At 45.2% G+C, this 22043-nt stretch overlaps 1 protein-coding gene across 1 annotated transcript in view; it reads left to right on the top strand.

The window, feature by feature from the left end:
• Positions 1-5725: 5725 nt before the first annotated feature.
• Positions 5726-22043, top strand: part of LOC115126301 (tetratricopeptide repeat protein 28-like) — a 92402-nt gene continuing 76084 nt past the window's right edge. Inside the window, exons 1-2 of the mRNA XM_029655921.2 lie at positions 5726-6066; positions 7283-7651. Coding sequence (XP_029511781.2) covers positions 6037-6066; positions 7283-7651 — 399 coding nt within the window. The 5' untranslated portion in view covers positions 5726-6036. The remainder of the gene's footprint in view (positions 6067-7282; positions 7652-22043) is intronic.

Below are 22043 nucleotides of genomic sequence, written 5' to 3'. Positions count from 1 at the left end.
AAATATGCACATAACTCTGCAACGTTGGGTTGTATTGGAGAGAGTCTCAGTCTTTTTCCACACACAGTATGTGCCTGTATTTAGTTTTCATGCTAGTGAGGGCCGAGAATCCACTCTCACATAGGTACGTGGTTGCAAATGGCATCAGTGTCTTAACAGCACGATTTGCCAAGGCAGGATACTCTGAGCGCAGCCCAATCCAGAAATCTGGCAGTGGCTTCTGATTAAATTGTATTTTCACAGAACCGCTTGTTGCAATTTCGATGAGGCTCTGTTTTCAGATATCGGTAAGTGGACTGAAGGCAGGGCATGAAAGGGATAATGAATCCAGTTGTTTGTGTCATCAGTTTCGGGAAAGTAACTACATAATTGCGCATCCAACTCACTCAGGTGCTTCGCTATACCACATTTGATGTTGTCCGTAAGCTTGAGTTCATTTGCACACAAAAAAAATTGAAATGGTGGAAAGACCTGTGTGTTGTCCTTGGTAATGCAGACAGGGAAGAGCTCCAACTTCTTAATCATAGCCTCAATTTTGTCCCGCACATTGAATATAGTTTGGGAGAGTCCCTGTAATCCTAGATTCAGATAATTCAGGCGAGAAAAAACATCACCCAGATTGGCCAGTCATGTGAGAAATTGGTCATCATGCAAGCGGTCAGACAAGTAAAATTATGTTCAGTAATAAAACGTGCCAATACTTTGCCCCTTGATAACCAGCACACTTCTGTATGTTTTAAAAGCGTTGCCTGGTCGCTGCCCATATCATTGCAAAGTGCAGAAAATACATGAGAGTTCAGGGGCCTTGCTTTAACAAAGTTAACCATTTTCACTGCAGTGTCCAAAACATCTTTCAAGCTATCAGACATTCCCATGGCAGTAAGAGCCTCTCGGTGGAAGCTGCAGTGTACCCAAGTGGCATCGGGAGCAACTGCTTGCATGTGCGTTACCACTCCACTATGTCTCCCTGTCATGGCTTTTGCGCCATCAGTTCAGATACCAACACATCTTGACCACCAAAGTCCATTTGATGTCACAAAGCTGTCCAGTACTTTAAAAATATCCTCTCCTGTTGTCCTGTTTCCAGTGGTTTGCAGAAGAGGATGTCTTCCTTAATTGAACCCCCCATAAACGTAACAGACATATACCAGGAGCTGTGCCAGGCCCGCCACGTCTGTTGACTCATCCAGCTGTAATGCATATAATTCACTGGCTTGTATGCGAAGCAGTAATTGTTTCAAAACATCTCCTGCCATGTCACTGATGCGTCGTGAAACAGTGTTGTTTGATGAAGGAATTGTCTGTATCGTTTTTTTGGCCTTTTCCCCCAGCATTGTCCCAGTCATATCCGCGGCAGCAGGAAGAAGTAAGTCCTCCACAATAGTATGTGGCTTGCCTGTCCTAGCCACTCTGTAGCTCACCATATAAGACGCTTCTAGCCCCTTCTTATTAACGGTATATGTTACTTTTATACGTGTCTTATACTCAAGTCGTCTCAATTCACGCTCAAAAAAACTCCTGTGGCTTATTTTTCAAATTGGCATTTCTTGGTTCTAAATGCCTGCACAAGAGTGAAGGTTTCATTGAGTTGTGAGATAGTACTTTTGCACATATATAAAACATTGTGGCTGAGGAAAAGCACTACTCCCAAAATAAGTGAACCCCAAATCAATGTATTTCTCATCATATTTGTGCCTCTTCGATGGTCCAACATCCATGTCTGTTGTTGGGTGCTTTCCAGGGTAAGGGGGCAGTAGCTCTTTGGCTGCATCAGATTCCTTAAGTGTCCATGCTAGCTGGGCTAACAACAAATGTAGACTTACTGATGTTAGCATTGGATGTGCTCGTGGAAGCAGAACAACTTGTGTAGTCGAAAGGGGCAGGTGTAGTACTGCTGGTAGTAGCAGTACTACCAGTAGAGCTGGTATGTCTCTATGGACGCAGGCCTCACTTTTTTTTAACCATTTATCAATTTTCAAGCAAACGGAATGAGCAGCAGCTGGCCAATCTGGGTGATGTTTTTTTCGCCTGAATTATCTGAATCTAGGATTACAGGGACTCTCCCAAATGGGACGGAGCTCTTCCCCGTTAATGGTCTTTCCACCATTTCAATTTTTTTTGTGGAATTTATTTGACTAGGCTACCTGTATTTGACATTGTGTTGTTATTTCGCTGAACACTAGATGGTTTCATTTAATTTTTGGCAGTGAAACGAAGCCACTCAGGCGAGAAAAAAACCTCACCCAAATGTATAGACCCGTTGGAAAATCCCATTTTGATTTGGCGTACCCCCGCAAAGCTCAACGACATTGCGCGTAGCCCAGTTCGGGAATACCTGCTCTACAGGGAGCCAGGTTTTCCTGTGTCTACCCTTCTCAATGGCAAGGCTGTGCTCACCGAGCCTGTACTTTGTGAAGGTTTTTTTCTAAGGTTTTGATCAGTAACCATGGTTAAATAGTTAGCCACGGTGTACTGTCAATTTAGGGCCAGATAGCACTGCATTTTACTCTGTGCTTGTGCTTGTGTTTCTCAATAAGTAATGTAGTTTTGTTTTGACTGTCTTGTAATTTGGTTTATTCTGATTGACTGGATATTCTGGTCCTGAGGCTTCAGTGTGTTATTAGGACAGGTTTGTGAACTCAGCTGCAGGACCAGCTGGATGAGGGGACTCTTTTCTTTGCTCAGCTCTTGGCATTGCAGGGCGTGGTAATGATATGAGAGGGGGTCACTGTATTTTAGTTCCAAAACTTAATTGCACTTTTTTGAGTTTTTATTATTAGTGGATATTGGCCTAATTCTGCCCTGCATGCATTGTTTGTAGTTTTCCTCTGGACATGTAGGACATTCTTACAGAACTCTGCATACAGGGTTTCAATTGGGTGTTTGTCCAATTGGGTTAAATCTTGTTTAGCAAGTGAACCTCGCATCTTGCTGCCATAAAGTGAAATTGGTTCAATGACACATTGAATTAGTTTGAGCCGAATTCTGTTACCGTGAATCTCATTAGGAAGCTTCTGCCTTTTCTCTGAAAATACCTTCCTTCTTTTTTTCCTTCTCTGTATTCACATAAGCCTTATATAATATATATATATATAATTATACTTATATAATGATACAGTTCAGGCTATTATTGTGTTAACATTTGTGTTGTTGTGTAGAGGTTCCACAGGTGTTTGCTGGGGGCTGAGGACAGTATTGAAAGCACTTGCACATCTAGCTCTGAATCTACTGATAGCTAGTTATTGAGGAAACAATGTACTTTCTATGCCTGTGATATGTGGTTTTGATAGCTATCTTAAGATGAATGCACTGTGTAAGTGGCTCTGGATAAGAGCGTCTGCTAAATGACTCAAATGTTAATGCATATCAGACGTGGTGGGATATAAACCTTCTTTAAACTGCTGAAGTTGAACTGCTATGACTCCCACCGACCACAGTGCTCTCAGAGGAACTGCTTTTGGCTTCTCCCACCGACCACAGTGCTCTCAGAGGAACTGCTTTGGCTTCTCCCACCGACCACAGTGCTCTCAGAGGAACTGCTTTTGGCTTCTCCCACCGACCACAGTGCTCTCAGAGGAACTGCTTTGGCTTCTCCCACCGACCACAGTGCTCTCAGAGGAACTGCTTTGGCTTCTCCCACCGACCACAGTGCTCTCAGAGGAACTGCTTTGGCTTCTCCCACCGACCACAGTGGTCTCAGAGGAACTGCTTTGGCTTCTCCCACCGACCACAGTGCTCTCAGAGGAACTGCTTTGGCTTCTCCCACCGACCACAGTGCTCTCAGAGGAACTGCTTTGGCTTCTCCCACCGACCACAGTGGTCTCAGAGGAACTGCTTTGGCTTCTCCCACCGACCACAGTGTTCTCAGAGGAACTGCTTTGGCTTCTCCCACCGACCATAGTGCTCTCAGAGGAACTGGTTTGGCATGTGAGCGACGACGACTACCTCACTCACGTTTCTTCACGAAGTGCTTCATGCAACATACAATGTCAACTGGAATAGAGTCTGATCTTAACCCATTCCTCTCCGTTGCAGCTGTCAACAGGATGAGCTGTCTCTGTATGCTGCGGTCCATCCTTCCACCCTTTCAAACTCCACCCACCCGGACCCTGACCTAGAGGAGGACAGCATGGTTGACAACACCACCCCCATCTCCTACTCCTCCTCCACCTTCACCTCTCCTTATGTTCCCACCCCCACACTCCCTCCAGTGCTGCTCCAGTAGACCTCACCACAGGGGGTCAGAGTGGACCGTCAGGCCCAGTAACTTCAGCTGTCCCGTACAATAATATTTGTCACATCCTGTCACATTTAAACACATTGTGTGTACAGGGTCAGACAGTGAAGGACAGCCCTACTAGTTGTGTTAGCAGTTGTCGCTTAATGTTTGATGAAACATATGGCAGTAGAAGTACTGTAGATCAGTTGGGCAGCAGTGGGAGTGTGCTTAAGTGTCTGTCTGGAGCTCACCCCAATATGTTCTCTTCTTCTGTCCACTCTCGACTGTCCGAGGGTCTAGTTCAACAGAAGGAGTTGTCTGGGGTTCAGTCTGTCTTGCTGGAGCACGTCTCTCTGTCGTGTTTCACAGTACAGCCACAGGACTGCACACAGGGGACACGGTCGGGACACTACACACTCACAGACACACACACACACACTGCACACATGCTGTCTCTCTCGCACGGCACGCACACACAGGAGTTTGTAACCGTCTGTCTCCTTGCCTACAGCTGTTCAGCTGCTCTGGTAAAACCCTCTCCCACTCTGCTTGAGCAGCAGAGGAAGACTGGTGGAGACATCGAGGAGCCAATCTTTAGGGCCCTGGACAACATGTCAGGAGGGCCAACCGACGGGCCCAACACCAAGGACTACACAAGCTCCGCCTCAGGATGACAAAACCCAACGTGCACTAGACCAGGAAGCGCAAACAATATGCTTTAGTCGGCGATGCAGTGCCAATGTGATGTAGTGTTGCCTGCTCTATTTAGGCACACCATTTATTTGATTTGATTCAATTCGTTTATTAGTCATATGCACAGGGTACAGTGAAGTTCTTAAGCCCCCGAGCTCCAACAGTGCAGGTCAAAAAGAGATGTACAAATACATATATTTCCTCACCCAGGGCATATGAATACTAACATGGTAGTTGTACAGTAAATAGTGAGAGTAGTGTCAGGGGCTGTTGTGGAGGGAAGACCATGTTTCATGTCCGGTGCGTAAATATCAAGGCTATAGTGTACAAAACGGTTTATTTTCAACCACTGTCTGTACGCAGCATTCATGACTATAACTTAACCACTGTAAGTTGTACATTGATGTTACTAGTATAAGAAAACGTATTGTTGTCAAATACAAACAATGTTTGGATGTCCTGTTTTTATTCATTATGTCATTGACATTTTACCAATTTCTTAAATGTACCCCAAAATAAGGCATAACCAGAATAAGTTACTGAAATGCAGAGGGGATGTTGTCTGTTTTGTCTTTTTCTAGATTTCTTCTTCATTTGTTTATCATCCTTTGATTCAAGGCCATTGTGCAATCGACTTTTGAGTAAACTGCACCTTGTGTATGTTTATTTACCAAGAGGGTTGCAGAAAGTAATGATCTATTACCAAAATGCTGTAGGAACAATACCCACAGCTCCACAGTGGAATGAATAACTGCTAGGTAACTCAACCCCTCTCTGATGTCACCACGAGTAACTGAGACCTGGAGACCGACTGGAGCTGCATCCGTGGAGCTCGAGCCTACCGAGACACGCCTCCACCGGCCACAAATTCCGTTACTCGGGGAAAAACGGATTTGACAACATGGCGCACTTTCTGAGAAATAACTTTAGTTAGTTCGCGACCGGTAGAGTGGGAATATCGCATGATTGTTCGCTTTTTTGAGGTCCATGAAAACAGAATGGTTGGAGTTCCTTCCTACTACATTGTTGTGTGAGATCGCACTGTTTCTCTGTCCTGTTTGGGAAGCGGACTGCATGGGATGAAAGTTTTAAGTAGCTGCCGCTGAGTATAAAACTAGGACAGTATGGAGAAACATCGACCGAAGAAAGAAAGGGTAAATATAACTCAATGACCCCAAAAAAAACAGTTTATTTTACAAAGCAGAGACTATATATCTAGCTGCATTATAGGCTGGCTAACCTATCAACATCAACCAAAGCGCTTTGATGATGCGTTTGATGTTGTGTCCAAGTGACGCAGCTATTCAGCCCATACCGGGCTAGTATGTAGCACATTGCATTTCATAGCAATTTAGTGGAAAATAAAAGAGGCCATGTTACAGTATTACTTTAATAATAAGACAAGATACAAATGTAACATTCTTTTCTACAGGTGGTATGTTACTTGGGTGACAAAGAGCACGTGGTGGTTGAATCTTTACTGTGTCTCTCTCGCTCTCTTTGTCAGAGGAGGTCCCTGGTTTCATTCTCTCAGGAATGTGTTTCTCCCTGCTGACCTGAGCTGGGAGGGGGAGGAAAGGACATGGAAGTGGTGTGTGTGTGTGTGTGTGCGTAAGTGTGTATGCATGTGAGTGTGTGTGCTCGTGAAGAGGGTGTTCTTGTACTACTGTTCCAACAAAACAGTTTTGACTAATGCATACAAGCCTATTGGCTGTATACACAGGTTGAAAAGCTTCTCTCGCTCACTCTGTCTCTGTCTCTTTCTGTCTCTCTCTCTGTCTCTCTCTCTCTCTCTCTCTCTCTCTCTCTCTCTCTCTCTCTCTCTCTCTCTCTCTCTCTGTATTCTCAGTGGAAACTTCCTACTGTGTGAGTTAGTGCTCCAATCAGCTGTTTGGACAGAGAAAGCCACTGGGAGTGTGTGTGTGTGTGTGTGTGTGTGTGAGAGAGAGAGAGCGATAATGACAGCCTTGGTGTAAGTCATTCTGAAAGGACAAATCTGGCAACAGCAGATCAGGGAGGGAAGCAGCTTTTCTAAGTTGAGGCAACAGAGGGCTAACCTCAACGTACACTCACACAGTCTTGTACAGATAACCTTGTGGGGACACACAATTTAGTACCATTCAAAAATATTACCCTAACCTTTTTCCCTAAAACCTAAACCTGACCCACAAGAGTAGTTAAACACACACACACACACAATATCAAATGCAGATATAAATATTGCTTTAATGTTTTGGTGGAACAGATTAGAATCTCAGATGTTTATCAACATGGTTCTCTGGACTATAAAATTTTGAGTCTGATTGAATGAAAAGATAACTGACCACTCTTCCCCACATTTCTCTTCTTCCTCCTCCCTCTCCATCTCAGTTCTCACTCTTCGGCCCTCGCTCTTCTACCCGCGCCACCAACCCTCATTCTTCCTCCTCTTCGTCCTCTACCTCTGCTCGCCCCATCCCTCCCCCTCTCTGCCAGACAGACCCTCATCCTTGCATCCCTCCCGGGCCAACAATCCTTTCTAAGGCAGAGTTTCTGGAGGCAGTACGTCGCAGTAACCAGGCATGCCAACGGGGGCAGTACAGCCTGGCAGTGCAGCTCTACGGGGAGGCCCTGTCTGCTGACCCTCAGAACTGCATCCTGTACAGTAACCGCTCTGCGGCCCTTCTCCACCTGGGACAGTACCAGACCGCCCTGGACGATGCCCTCAAAGCCCGCCTGCTTAACCCCAAATGGCCCAAGGTAGGACTGGCTTTATTCAAGTCTATACTAGCACATACAGCCGCTAAACAAATGAGAGAGAGAGAGAGAAAGAGAGAGTGAGCGAGTGAGTGGTCTTTGTAAGGAGTCAGAACCTAGAAAGTCTTTTCCAGGCTGGCTCTGTTATCTCTCTCTCTCTGGGTCTGGGCCAGCTCCACTCCACTTCCCCTCTCTATACTGAGGAGAATAGACGGAAGCTGCTTCTGGGTGTGTGTGTCGTAGCAGTGGTCCTGCTGCTGTATTCTCTGTGGGTCAGTGTGAAGGTCAGGTGTAATGAACTACCACTCTGAGAACGTTGCTTACCTCAGCCTGGCCTCCCTCTCTTTTCCTTTCCTTCTGCTCTCTTGTATTTTCTTCCCGCTTTCTGTCAGCCTCCCTTCCTCCGGTCGCCAATCCGCTGCACCCCTGTCGACTTCTGTGTTGGCACAGCAGGCACACACACACACACACACACACACACACACACACACACACACACACATGGTAGAGTTGGATATGGGAGCTGAGAGGCAACAGGAAAAACAGAAGCAGGGGCACAAAAGCATAGTGAATAGAGGTGTGTGTGTTGTGTGTGTGTGTAAGGCGCACAGACGTTGTTTTTCTTGTTTTTTCTCGTCTTTCTCTCCTTTTGTCGGTGTGTTTCGTGCTCCGCTTTAACTGGTCTTTGTCTCTTTGTCATTTAGATGGAGCCGTGTCGCAGGAGTGAAAAGCCTTGGAGTGTTTTTCTCCCATACAACCTTCCTGTTTTCTGTCTGGAGCTCTTTGCTGTATGGGAGTTACCCTCTCCTCTTTCAGCCTTCACTGAGTTTCTGTATAGTTGTTGCTAGGCAGATTGGCATATTGAAAGAGGCTTTTTCACTTACAGGTGCATTGAGCACCCAGGGTTCACAGTGGTGAGAAACTAAGTAGCCCAACTTAAACCTTATATGCCTCTTGATTTCAATGGACAGATGGATGGAGCTTAGAAAGACCATGCAGTTTGAAAAAAAGGCTCTTTCTGATGGATTATTGACTGACTTTTCTGTCTATACTGGTCCTTTCTCACCAACCCTGGCACTAACCCTGGCTCTGTTGTTCTGGAAATCTCTCTCTCTCTCTCTCTCTCTCTCTCTCTCTCTCTCTGAGTTGTTAAGCTCTCCAAACCATACCATGTTCAGCTCTTTAATTCAGTCATGGTCCCTATGAAAGGCTTTGAAGTGGTCAGTCTGTCACTACAGATTTACATATGAAGGCCCATATGTACCCTGAAAGGTCTGCCTCGTGAGACAAAAACTCTGGGAGTGTGTTTGGTTGGACATGTTCCCGTGTAGCTTTCACCTTTTTGAAGCAGCTTTCAGACCCACAAACATCAAAACACCACAACTATTTAGGTTGGGTAGTGATGTTGCATCATAAACACCAGAGGGGAGTATTGCGTCATGTACAGAAATCCCTTTCTCACATGACACACAATCAAACATCAAATATAATCCTGTATATAAAACCCACAAAATGCACCATTCATGCAAATAATTCTAAATCCCAATCCACTGTTTCAGGTCAAGAGTACACAATACAGGCTTTGAATAAAACAGTTATGGGCATTGAATTGGTGTAGGCCTAAATGCATATGATTGGTCGTTAGTTGTATGCTTGCTGTTTTTTTTTTTTTAAAATCACGCACTCCTAAACATTTAGTTCCACATGCAACAGAACACTTAATGAAAAACAGCATCCTCTCCTTCTCCTCTCCTATTAAAAGACCAACACCAGATGATGACAGTTTGCAGCCTCTCATCCGTGAGAGTGTGATAACGTGATGAAAAGCGCACATCATCAGCATCTAATTCCTGCTGTCACACGCACACACACGCACCCCTCTAATGAGCCTCAGTGCGGGCTAGCACTATAGTGGGCTTAATTGGTTGTTATTAATTGGGAGATATTCTTACACACTTGCGCACACACACACACACACACACACACACACACAGAGACATCTGCTCACACACAGCCAGAGCCTACCAACTCTGCTTTCTCAGCGAAGCACCCCAATCCCTCCTCTCTGCCCACCTTTCTCTCTTTCTCTCCCACTCACACAGTTGGGTTCCTTTGTAGAGTGGCAGTGTGGAGGAAGGAGACATTTGGAGAGAGGGATGGATTGGTCATTAAGGGGGGGGGGTTTGGGGAAAAAGGAGACGTGAGGAGAGAGGTGAATACATGTGAAAGAGAGAGTCAAACCGGAAGAGAACGCGATGTGGAATGCAAGTTGTTATTAAACGGTGGTTATGTTGGATAATTATAACGTTTGTGTTTCAGTGGCCTTCATACAGAGTGTGAGAGGGTTTACACTTCTGAATGTATTGTCAGCTGGAAAGGGTTTGGGCTTTAGTTTTAATCCTGACCATAAGCCCAGTTGTACACCAGTCTCTCTACAGCAGCTTTTCCCAGCGTTCCCATTTCAGCAGCCCAGAGGAATGCAGCCAGTGTCCCATATTCTCTGTTTTGGAATTCTGTTCTCTGTGGTGGATTTGGGAATTCCCCCGGTACCTCAGCCTTTTCCGGGAAGCTTCTGGAATAAGAATCTGTGTTCTTCTAAGAGGAGATTGGTGCTGGTGCTGCCATAATAGAGAGAGGGGAAGAGGGGGGGAGAGAGAGAGATCAGTATGTAGCCGCTAATAACTGGGTGTGTGAGTCTATTTCCAGGCAAGGATTAATGAACAATGACATATGATGGGTAATTAAAGGGAAGGAGTATGAGGGGCCCTGTGCTGTGTGTGTTTGTGTGTCTGTTCGCCTGTCTGTTTTTGGTTTTACTATCCTTGTGGGGACCAGAAGGGTAGTAAAGCTTGTTAGCTTGTGTGGCCTACCACTTCGCGGCTGAGCCATTGTTGCTCCTAGATGTTTCTACTTCACAATACACACATTTGAACAAATACTTTTGTATACATAGTGTATGAGACTATCAGTGTTGTGGTCTAGCTTTCGGGTATAAATATATATATATATATATATATATAAACTTAATTACATCTGTAATCAATAGTCAAGCCTCATAATTTCACAAATTCTGCTGTTTTTAAAGGCTTTACACTTTTGTTTTGTTATTCCAGCCTCTGATATTATGTATAATTTATTTAGGGTTGTTTACACTTTTCCAAATTGTCAGAAAAATGATATGTCTAATAATAATAATATCCCCCTTTTTCCTTGATCTCCTTCTTATTGTTATTATTACTATTATTACTATGATCATCATCATTATAATAATAAGAAATGTCATTATCATTAGTAGGCTTAGTATAGCAGCCTTATATAACCACCAGCGAGCTGTAGGCCTGAGAGCGTGTCCTGTTTAGTCTTAGTATTGTAACTTACTTAAGCCTACAGTATATTTCAATAGTTATATAGGCTACTGTATCAATCAATCATTCATTTGTTCATGTCATCACGCAGCATAGAAGGCAGTCATGATTTGAAATGCCTTTCAAGCATTTTAGTTTTCAAATAAAATAACAACTTAGCCACTGAATAAATAAAAACGTTCCATTTCTGAAATTGCATTCACGTTTTTGCCGTAATGAAGGCTTTACAAAAAAACGGAATCTCTGGTAAGCTTATCATTAATTTACCGTTGTTTACATTGTTCCAAACGGGTCAGAAAAATTATATTGAAATCTGAAATCTAACAGCACCTGTTTGGCACATATCATATGCAAGGAGGCCTTACCTTCATTTTCTTGATCTTCGTTATTTTCCACAACGGGTCAAATTTATTCATTTGACTTCCCCTTTAACTTCTGAGCAATTAGTAAACATTCCCCTGTTTTGAGGTTATCCATTTTTGCTGTCATGTGTTACGGTGTTCTGAGTTTGCTATGACCAACAGGGAATGAACAGGGAATGTTTTTCCTAAACAAAAGAGGGATTTCGGTAGCAGAGAGAGAGAGAGAGAGAGAGAGACACATTTGTTTGTCTTAATTATTTCATCAAACAGTTCCCTTAAAGAATCAGACATGCTCAGTGCATATAGTTGATTTGGTTAAAATACATACGTAGGATATGTCTATATATGGAAAAATACAAGTTTAAAAAGAATGGACGACTCTTGGTCTACAAATATTTTTTTTAGTCGGGGACAGTCCTAGGATCAATCTAAAGTCAAGGACACCATTCTATCTCCTACACTGGCGATATAGATCACCACTGTCCCCTCAGGGCTAACACACATTGACACGCACACACTCTTCAGCCCATTTGCGTCAGATCAGAGGAATCAGCTGTTGGTAGCTGATAATTATTGGAAATATGCAGGTCTCTACACACAAACGGCTGTGGAGACATTTTCAACGTTTGTACTTGGCGATATTTAGAATGTGTAGTTTAGCCACACGAAAGTCTGGAATAGACAGTAGGGAGAGAGTGGAGTGGGAGAGATGTGTGTGTGTGTGGGGGGGGCTTGAGGGTTGAGGTCCTGATGTTTTGGCTTGGTGAGAGACATGGGTGATTAAGAGAGGATAGAGAGAGAGAGAAAAATGGTGTGAGGGAGAAAGAAAGGGGGGGGGGTGTCGGGAGGGACACCACCGCTAGTAACATAAGGATCATATCTGGCCAAATAACACAAAATAAATAATGTATCAGAAAATAGTACTTCTATTCGGAGTAACCACTACTCTAGGAAAGGGATCATTTAATGTTTCCATGCTTTTTGCCATGGTTATATGAAATAGTTAATATCTTGCTACTGCACATGCTTGCACACACACACACCTCCAGTATATTACTGTCTGACTGTCGTATGGGGGGTATATGTCCCCCATCTTTGTGTTTCCTTGGGGAACATCTGAAGGTCACGTTTGGCTAGCTAACACAACACATGCTTACATGTACTTACACACACACACGCAAGCATTTCGCTTTACCCGCTATAACATATACATATCACATATACATATAACATATACACATGACATATACATTTTGATTTGACACACACACACACACACTCCCTTTCTCTAATATCACAGTAACAACAGAAAGTGTCAGAGAAAATCCAAGACTGTAGTAGTAGTCATGCATATTGGTGGAATGTGTCTGCACTACTTTTTGTCTTCCCGTTTAGCTACCCGTTAGGGAACTATTTAATTGGTTTAACGGATCTCCAACATCGTCTGGGGGGGGTTTCTCTTAAGTCTTTCAAGTTTCTCTTGAATCTCTTAATAATTAATTGATCGAAAAGTCATATCTGAATTTGAGATAAAGTGCGGCATTGACCATATCTGATCGGGAAAAACGCAGAATGTTCAATCCAATAATGCTTTCATTTCTGTCTAATTCCTCTCTCTCACTCACTCACTCACTCACTCACTCACTCACTCACTCACTCACTCACTCACTCACTCACTCACTCACTCACTCACTCACTCACTCACTCACTCTCTCACACACACACACACCATACAGCCAGTTGGTGGCACATATGGAGATGGCACTGAGAGTTGCCAGGCTAGATTCCAGGCTAGACTGGGGTTTCTGCCAAACAGATGAGCCTCTGTAATTGTGTTTACTGTTTGGGAGTATTTGGAGTGTTTGGGGAAGAGGTACCGTCGAATGTGTTTTGTTTGCCTTGGGTTATTACGAGTTTGTCTGTCTGTCTGTCTGCTGAGATCTGTTTACTAGCTGCTAAAACACACACACAAACACACACACACACACACATAATAGTATGGCATTAACTATCACAGCTTGTCTCTACTCTGTGTGTCTGTTCAGTCTGTGGATTTTTGTACTACCCTGTCCTCTCCTCTCAACCCTCAGGGTGTATCATCTCATTCATCCATTCCAGCAGGTATCTTTTCTCCTGTTCAGTTACAGTGTGGTGGTAACACATGTTTTTCCCCCATACATGTTCCCCCATACATGTTCCCCCATACATGTTCATACATGTTCCCCCATACATGTTCCCCCACCTAGTTGAAATCCTGTAGATCTGTTCAAGTTAATTGAAGACACGTCGCACACACACACACACACACACACACACACACACACTCAAAAGCACTAGTACCTAGAATCAGGCACTCCCAGTCAAGCTGTTGTAGTGCTCACTGCAGCCAACACACCTCAGAGCGGCTAAAGACACCTTGGCAGAGATGGATTTGGTGGCTCGAGATGTGTGCAACAAATTTTCATTCTGTCATCACATTTTCATTCTAATGCGCGTGTGTGTGCGCGCACGCGTGCGCCTTGTGGTGTGTGTGTTTTTGTTCTTGGAAAAGCTCCATGCAGTTAACCGTATTCATGAAAGAACTATGAGGTTGGCACCAGCCACAAGCATAAACAAATATCACACACACACACACTGCATTATTGATTAGGCTGGGCAGCCAGGTCGCTAAAGATCCAAGACGAAATTCAACGTCCGTCCAGGTACCCATGACGTCGGGAGATTACATAAAAACCGGCCACAACTGTTTGCGCTATAACCATCAAGTAGGCCTGTGGTTTGCTCGAGCTCTATGGATGGATGGGTGTAAGCTGCGAGTTCCAGCGCCGAGGGTCGCTTGTCAATCCCACTCATCGGCACTTTTATTTGACCCTATCCCAAACCTTAACCCTTACCTTAACCATTCTGAATGAATGCCTAAACGTAACTTTCGAAATGTGACGTTTATGGACAAACGTTGGATTCTGAAGTGAGACTGTGAGAGTTTGTTGGACAGAGATTTAAGATCAACCCCCAGTCGTCCGTAGCTGTGTGTGTGTGTGTGCGTGTGTGTGTGTGCGTGTGTGAGTGTGAGAGAGAGAGATTGGCAGCAGAGAGAAGCCAGGTTTTTCTCTCTCTCTCTCCCTACAAGCTATTGTCTAACTTGTCTAACTAGGGCTACAGTTCTGTCAGCTCAATGGAATACACCACTACACCTGTCATTATGAACTAGCTATTGGGTTATTACGAGTCTGTCTGTCCTGTCCTGTCTGTCCTGTCCTGTCTGTCTGTGTCTGTCTGTCTGTGTCTCTCTCTCTGTCTGCTAGGATCTGGCTACTAGCTCACACACACACACACACACACACACACACACACACACACACACACACACACACACACACACAGGGGCTCCAGTTCTGTCAGCCCAACGGAATACACCACCACACCTGTCATTACGAACTAGCTCAGCAGACACCCGGTGTAGAATATTTTGGGCTTGCTTGTCTTGTAATACCAAGAATGGTGCTGTGATCATGTGATGAGTATCTTTACCTCGAGATTTGTGTTTTTCTGCCAGAGTTAATGCCAAGGCTTTAGCTCAGTGGGCTAACCTGGTCTTGAAGCATGCAGATATATTTCATTTCTGGAGTGCTCTACTACTCACTTCAACCACCACCTTCAGAAGAGCATGGCTGAAGTGGGCATTGTGGTGCTCGTGTGAATTTCCTTTTTCGGGCTTCAGATCTGCCTACATCTCACTTAAAACAGTTTTTATGTTTCATATTTGTGTCAATGCAGCAGAAAGCATGTCTCCCTACCTTTCGCACAGCTGACGCAATCTCCTGTGTTCCGAATGAACACCTTGGACATTGTCAACAGTCATGTGTCGTGTTTCAGTCCCAGACTTCTTATTGGAGCACTGCTGCTTTACATGTTACATACTAACACGCAGCCTTGAGACACACCAGGGATCTGTGTGTGTGTGTGTGTGTGTGTGTGTGTGTGTGTGTACAGTGCCTTGCAAAAGTATTCATCCCCCCTGGCATTTTTCCTATTTTGTTGCATTACAACCTGTAATTAAATTGATTTTATTTGGATTTCATGTTATGAACATACACAAAATAGTCAAATACTTATTTCAAAAAAATATTTAAAAAAATAAATGGGAAGAAAAAAAATGTTGTGTGCAAATGTATTCACCCCCTTTGCTATGAAGCCCTTAAATAAGATCTGGTGCAACCAATTACCTTCAGAAGTCACATAATTAGTTAAATAAAGTCCACCTGTGTGCAATCTAAGTGTCACATGATCTCAGTATATATACATCTCTTCTGAAAGGCCCCAGAGTCTGCAACACCACTAAGCAAGGGGCACCACCAAGCAAGAGGCACCATGAAGACCAAGGAGCTCTCCAAACAGGTCAGGGACAAAGTTGTGGAGAAGTACAGATCAGGGTTGGGTTATAAAAAAAGATCAAAACTTTGAACATCCCACGGAGCACCATTTAAATCCATTATAAAAAAAATTGAAAGAATATGGCACCACAACAAACCTGCCAAGAGAGGGCCGCCCACCAAAACTCACAGACCAGGCAAGGAGGGCATTGATCAGAGGCAACAAAGAGACCAAAGATAACCCTGAAGGAGCTGCAAAGCTCCACAGCGGAGACTGGAGTATCTGTCCATAGGACCACTTTAAGCCGTACACTCCACAGAGCTGGGCTTTATGGAAGAGTGGCCAGAAAAAAAAGCCATTGCTTAAAGAGAAAAATAAACAAACACGTTTGGTGTTTGCCAAAAGGCATGAGGGAGACTCCCTAAACATATGGAAGAAGGTACTCTGGCCAGATGAGACTAAAATTGAGCTTTTTGGCCATCAAGGAAAACGCTATGTTTGGCGCACCCCCCCCCCCCCCCCCTCCAGGTTGTAAGCCAACAAAATAGGAAAAGTGCCAAGGGGGGTGAATACTTTCGCAAGCCACTGTACTTTGAAGAATAGAGTACTGTACATGTACTGGTTCTATACTGTCCTCTCTCCTCTTCCCTCTCATCCTGTCTTGTCCTCCCCTCTCACCCTGTCTTATCCTCCCCTCTCATCCTGTCTTATCCCCTCCTCTCCACTCTTATCCTCTCATCTTCCCTCTCATCCTGTTTTATCCTCTCATCCTGTCTTATCCTCCCCTCTCATCCTGTCTTATCCTCTCCTCTCCCCTCTTATCCTCTCCTCTCCCCTCTCATCCGGTCTTATCCTCTCCTCTCCCCTCTCATCCTGTCTTATCCTCTCCTTTCCCCTCTCATCCTGTCTTATCCTCTCCTTTCCCCTCTCATCCTGTCTTATCCTCTCCTCTCCCCTCTCATCCTGTCTTATCCTCCCCTCTCCCCTCTTATCCTCTCCTCTCCCCTCTCATCCTGTCTTATCCTCTCCTTTCCCCTCTCATCCTGTCTTATCCTCTCCTTTCCCCTCTCATCCTGTCTTATCCTCTCCTCTCCCCTCTCATCCTGTCTTATCCTCCCCTCTCATCCTGTCTTATCCTCCCCTCTCCCCTCTTATCCTCTCCTCTCCCCTCTCATCCTGTCTTATCCTCTCCTTTCCCCTCTCATCCTGTCTTATCCTCTCCTTTCTCCTCTCATCCTGTCTTATCCTCTCCTTTCTCCTCTCATCCTGTCTTATCCTCTCCTCTCCCCTCTCATCCTGTCTTATCCTCTCCTCTCCCCCTCTCCTTTGTAATGTGGATTTCTCTTCCAACAAACACTGTTTTATTTCATGCATCGAGAGAGAGAGTGAGACAACCAGCCAGCCAGTCACCTTTTTCTGTTACCATTTACACCACCATTACATCACACACACATCATCACAATCCCCAGTCTTGATCTTCTGCGCTGTGTTCTTCTGAGTCATCAGCCTTTCATCTTCTGTTTGGACCGTGTACATACACACACACCCTGCGAGTGTGTACATCACTACAAGCAGCCATGACACCATTAATAGTTCAACATCACTGGTATACACTCTCTGAAGACTTGCCAAGATGATGTGTGTGTGTTTGATTGGTGGAGGAGTGGAAAGTGGGGTGTGAAATACACTGCTAGAGAGAGAGAGAGAGAGAGAAGGAACCAGAGTGATCTGCAGTGAGACAAGTTATTTTGTTTCTGTCAGTGCAGTATCTGACTGTCACATTAATACACTATATATACAAAAGTATGTGGACACCCCTTCATATTAGTGGATGCGCCTGCTAGAGCTGCCTCGGCCAACTGTAAGTGTTGTTATTGTGAGGTGGAAATGTCTAGGAGCAACAAGAAGCAAAATTGTCTATCCACGGTTGCAACACTCACTACTGAGTTCCAAACTGACGCTGGAACCAATGTCAGCACAATAACTGTTTGTTGGGAGCTTCATGAAATGGATTTCCATGGCCGAGCAGCCGCACACAAGAGGAAGATCACCATGCACAATGCCAAGCTTCGGGTGGTGTGGTGTAAAGCTCGCCGCCATTGGACTCTGGAGCAGTGGAAATGTATTCTCTGGAGTGATGAATAACACTTCACCATCTGGCAGTCCGACAGATGAATCTGGGTTTGGCGGATGCCAGGAGAACGCTACCTGCCCCAATGCACAGTGCCAACTGTAAAGTTTGGTGAAGAAGGAATAATGGTCTGGGGCTGTTTTTCATGGTTCGGTCTAGGCCACTTAGTTCCAGTGAAGGAAAATCTTAACGCTACAGCATACAATGACATTCTAGACAATTATTTTCCTGTTTAAGCATTAAAATCCCCCCGTGCACAAAGCGAGGTCCATACAGAAAAGGTTTGTCGAGATCGGTGTGGAAGAACTTTACTGGCCTGCACAGAGCCCTGACCTCAACCCCATCGAACACCTTTGGGATGAATTGGAACACCGACTGCGAGCCAGGCCTAATCGCCCAACATCAGTGCCCAACCTCACTAATGCTTTTGTGGCTGTCCCCGCCGCAATGTTCCAACATCTACGGATTACAAGGACGTGTGCTCCGAGCATGTGCTGACCAACTGGCAGGTGTATTCACAGACATTTTCAACATGTCCCTGATTGAGTCTGTAATACCTGTCAATGGTGGGTGTAGCTGGAAGTCAGGCGCAGGAGAGCAGGGATGAATGGACAAAGCACTTTACTTAGGCAATCATGATACAGAATGCCACCGCGTCACGACACACATGCCCAAAGAACAAGTGAGGCAGCACAAAGTACAAAACCCAAGTACAAAGTACCGGCTGCCACAAAGCACGGGTATAAAACAAAACCCGGCGCAAACCAGCCAGAAGCGTGCCAACCTTGACAATAAACAATACCCCACACAGACATGGAGGGAACAGAGGGTTAAATACACATGTTAATTAGTAGGAGATGTAAACCAGGTGTGCAGGAAGACAAGACAAAACAAATGGAAAATGAAAGGTGGATAGGCGATGGCTAGAAGACCGGCGGCGTCGACCGCCGAATGCCGCTCGAACAAGGAGAGGAACCGACTTCGGCGGAAGGTGTGACAATACCAACATGTTTCAAGCAGACCATCAAAGTCCCTGTGCCCAACAACACAAAGGCAACCTGCCTAAATGACTACAGACCCGTAGCACTCACGTACGTAGCCCTGAAGTGCTTTGAAAGGCTCACATTAACACCCTCATCCCAGAAACCCTAGACCCACTCCAATTTGCATACCTCCCAAACATATCCACAGATTATGCCATCTCTATTGCACTCCACACTGCCCTTTCCCACCTGGATAAAAGGAACACCTACGTGAGAATGCTATTCATTGAATACAGCTCAGAGTTCAACAACATAGTGCCCTCAAAGCCCATCACTAAGCTAAGGATCCTGGGACTAAACACCTCCCTCTGCAACTGGATCCTATACTTCCTGACGGGCTGCCTCCACCCGGTTGGTGAGGGTAGGTACCAACACAACTGCCACGCAGATCCTCAACACTGGAGCCCCTCAGAAGTGTGTGCTCAGTCCCCTCCTGTACTCCCTGTTCACCCACGACTGCGTGGCCCGGTACGACTCCAACATCATCATTAAGTTTGCAGACGACCCAACAGTGGTAGGCCTGATCACCGACCATGACGAGACAGCCTATAGGGAGGAGGTCAGAGACCTGGCCGGGTGGTGCCAGAATAACAACCTATCCCTCAACGTAACCAAGACTAAGGAGATGATTGTGGACTACAGGAAAAGGAGGACCGAGCACGCCCCCATTCTCATCGACGGGGCTGTTGTGGAGCAGGTTGAGAGCTTCAAGTTCCTTGGCATCCACATCACCAACAAACTAGAATGGTCCAAACACACTAAGACATTCGTAAAGAGGGCACGACAAACGCCTATTTCCCCTCAGGAAACTAAAAAGATTTGGCATGGATCCTCAGATCCTCAAAAGGTTCTACAGCTGCAACATCGAGAGGATCATGACTGGTTGCATCACTGCCTGGTACGGCAACTGCTTGGCCTCCAACCGCAAGGCACTATAGAGGGTAGTGTGTATGGCCCTGTACATCACTGGGGCTAAGCTGCCTGCCATCCAGGACCTCTACAGAGGAAGGCCCTAAAAATGGTCAAAGACCCCAGCCACCCCAGTCATAGACTGTTCTCTCTACTACCGCATGGAAAGTGGTACTGGAGTGCCAAGTCCAGGACCAAAAGGCTTCTCAACAGTTTTTACTCCCAAGCCATAAGACTGCTGAACAGGTAATCAAATGGTTACCCGGACTATTTGCATGGTGTGCCCCCTTCCTCAACCCCTCTTTACACTGCTGCTACTCTCTGTTTATCATATATGCATAGTCACTTTAACTATACATTCATGTACATATTACCTCAATTAGCCCGACTAACCAGTGCCCCCCCGCACATTGGCTACCCGGACTATCTGCATTGTGTCCCGCCACCCACCACCCGCCAAACCCTCTTTTACGCTACTGCTACTCTCTGTTTATCATATATGCATAGTCACTTTAACCATACCTACATGTACATACTACCTCAATTAGCCCGACTAACCGGTGTCTGTATATCGCCTCGCTACTGTTATTATTCACTGTCTTTTTACTGTTATTTTCTTATTTCCTTACTTATCTATTGTTCATCTAATACCTATTTTCTGCCTAAAAATTGCACTGTTGTTTACGGCCTGGGGGGGTGGACCAATTCCACGTTAAGGCCCATGATTTTGGAATTAGATGTTCGACGAGCAGGTGTCCAGATACTCTTGGTCATGTAGTGTACCTGTCATGATGTGTGTGTGTGTGTGTGTGTTTGAACTCTACAGTATCCTAGCTGGTATATGATGTTGCTATGTGCCAGCAAATTCTCTCTCTTGTGTCCACGTCTACAGGCTAACCTCTTTTTACGTCCCCCTCATTCTCCCTCTCTTTTTGGGCTGTCCCGTTCTGTCCGTCCCACCCAGGGCTTCTCTTCACGCGCTGACAGCTCCTATCAGACCACAGCTTTACACCACAGATGAGTGTGTGTGTGTGTACATGTGTTTGCCCCTCAAGCTGGCATTTCTTCTTCACATCAATCTCCTACTAGCCCTAGCTACGGGCTCCCTGTCTCCCACAGCTTTCCCATCTTAGCGAGGACACACCACACACGATTGTGTGTGTGCGTGTGTGTATGTATGTGTGTGTGTAAGAATGATCAAAGAGCTTTTGAACACAAGCGGTGTTGTAAAAGCTAAATAAAACGACACAGAAAAAGAATAGAGTGAAGGAACCATGTGGTTGATAGAACAGGACTAAGAGAGGAAAGGGGAGAGAGGGATTGTGTCTGTCAGCGCAGGGGTTGGCCAATCAGGCTGTTTGAAAGGGGAGCTGAGGATAACATTATGACAATATTGCTGGGGATCAAGGCAGTTAGCCAGGCCCATATTGTATGTGAGAAAGGATGTGTGTTGCATGCATTGTATGTGAGAGAGGATGTGTGTTGCGTGTGAGTGTGTGATGGTTGACATGGTGCTAGGAGCCCGTAGGGTATAATGAAAGCTGTTTGTGAATGTGTGTCACCTATCTCAGAAACAGAGCCACTATCCGCAGATCACACACACACACACGTGGCAACGCGTGCACACACACACACACTATACGACAAGAGACACAACAAGTCATCTGTGTGTTTCTAAGAATAACAGCTGCTTGTCTTTCCCCCTGGCCCTCTTGAATGGCTCCCCCTCCTCCCCCATTATGAAGACGGATTGTTCTGATCCAATACCAAAACCACCTCAACCCCCTCTGGGCTCTACCAAATGGACCCTGAGGGGGTTGAAAAGTCAAATCTAATGACCTTGCAGGACAGATTATGTTAAACTGATGATTCACAACTGTTGGGCGTTGGGTATGTAGCCTGTCTGCGGGTGGATTTTTTGTTTTACTATATTCGAGGACATTTGGCCTAACCAACCCCTAGTTTCTTCCCCCCTGATAGAGTTGACTGGGTAGGGGGAAGCAATAGGCTTATACAAATGATGTTCTCTTAGTTCTACACACACACGCTGTTTCCTGTTACATTAAAAGGGGCCATCTGGAATTCTCAAAACCAATACTTTTTGGGGTTAACAGCTGAGGGATGGGGCTGGAGGAATGTAAACCCCTTTAATGACAGGGCTATGGCTGCAAGGACTGACCATCCATGCCATCGAAATGGTAGTTTTAACCA

This window comes from Oncorhynchus nerka, linkage group LG4 (assembly GCF_034236695.1).
Source record: "Oncorhynchus nerka isolate Pitt River linkage group LG4, Oner_Uvic_2.0, whole genome shotgun sequence".
NCBI classification, from domain to species: Eukaryota; Metazoa; Chordata; class Actinopteri; order Salmoniformes; family Salmonidae; genus Oncorhynchus; species Oncorhynchus nerka.
Note: the sequence above shows the minus strand (reverse complement) of the source record. Positions and strands in the feature narration are given on the sequence as shown.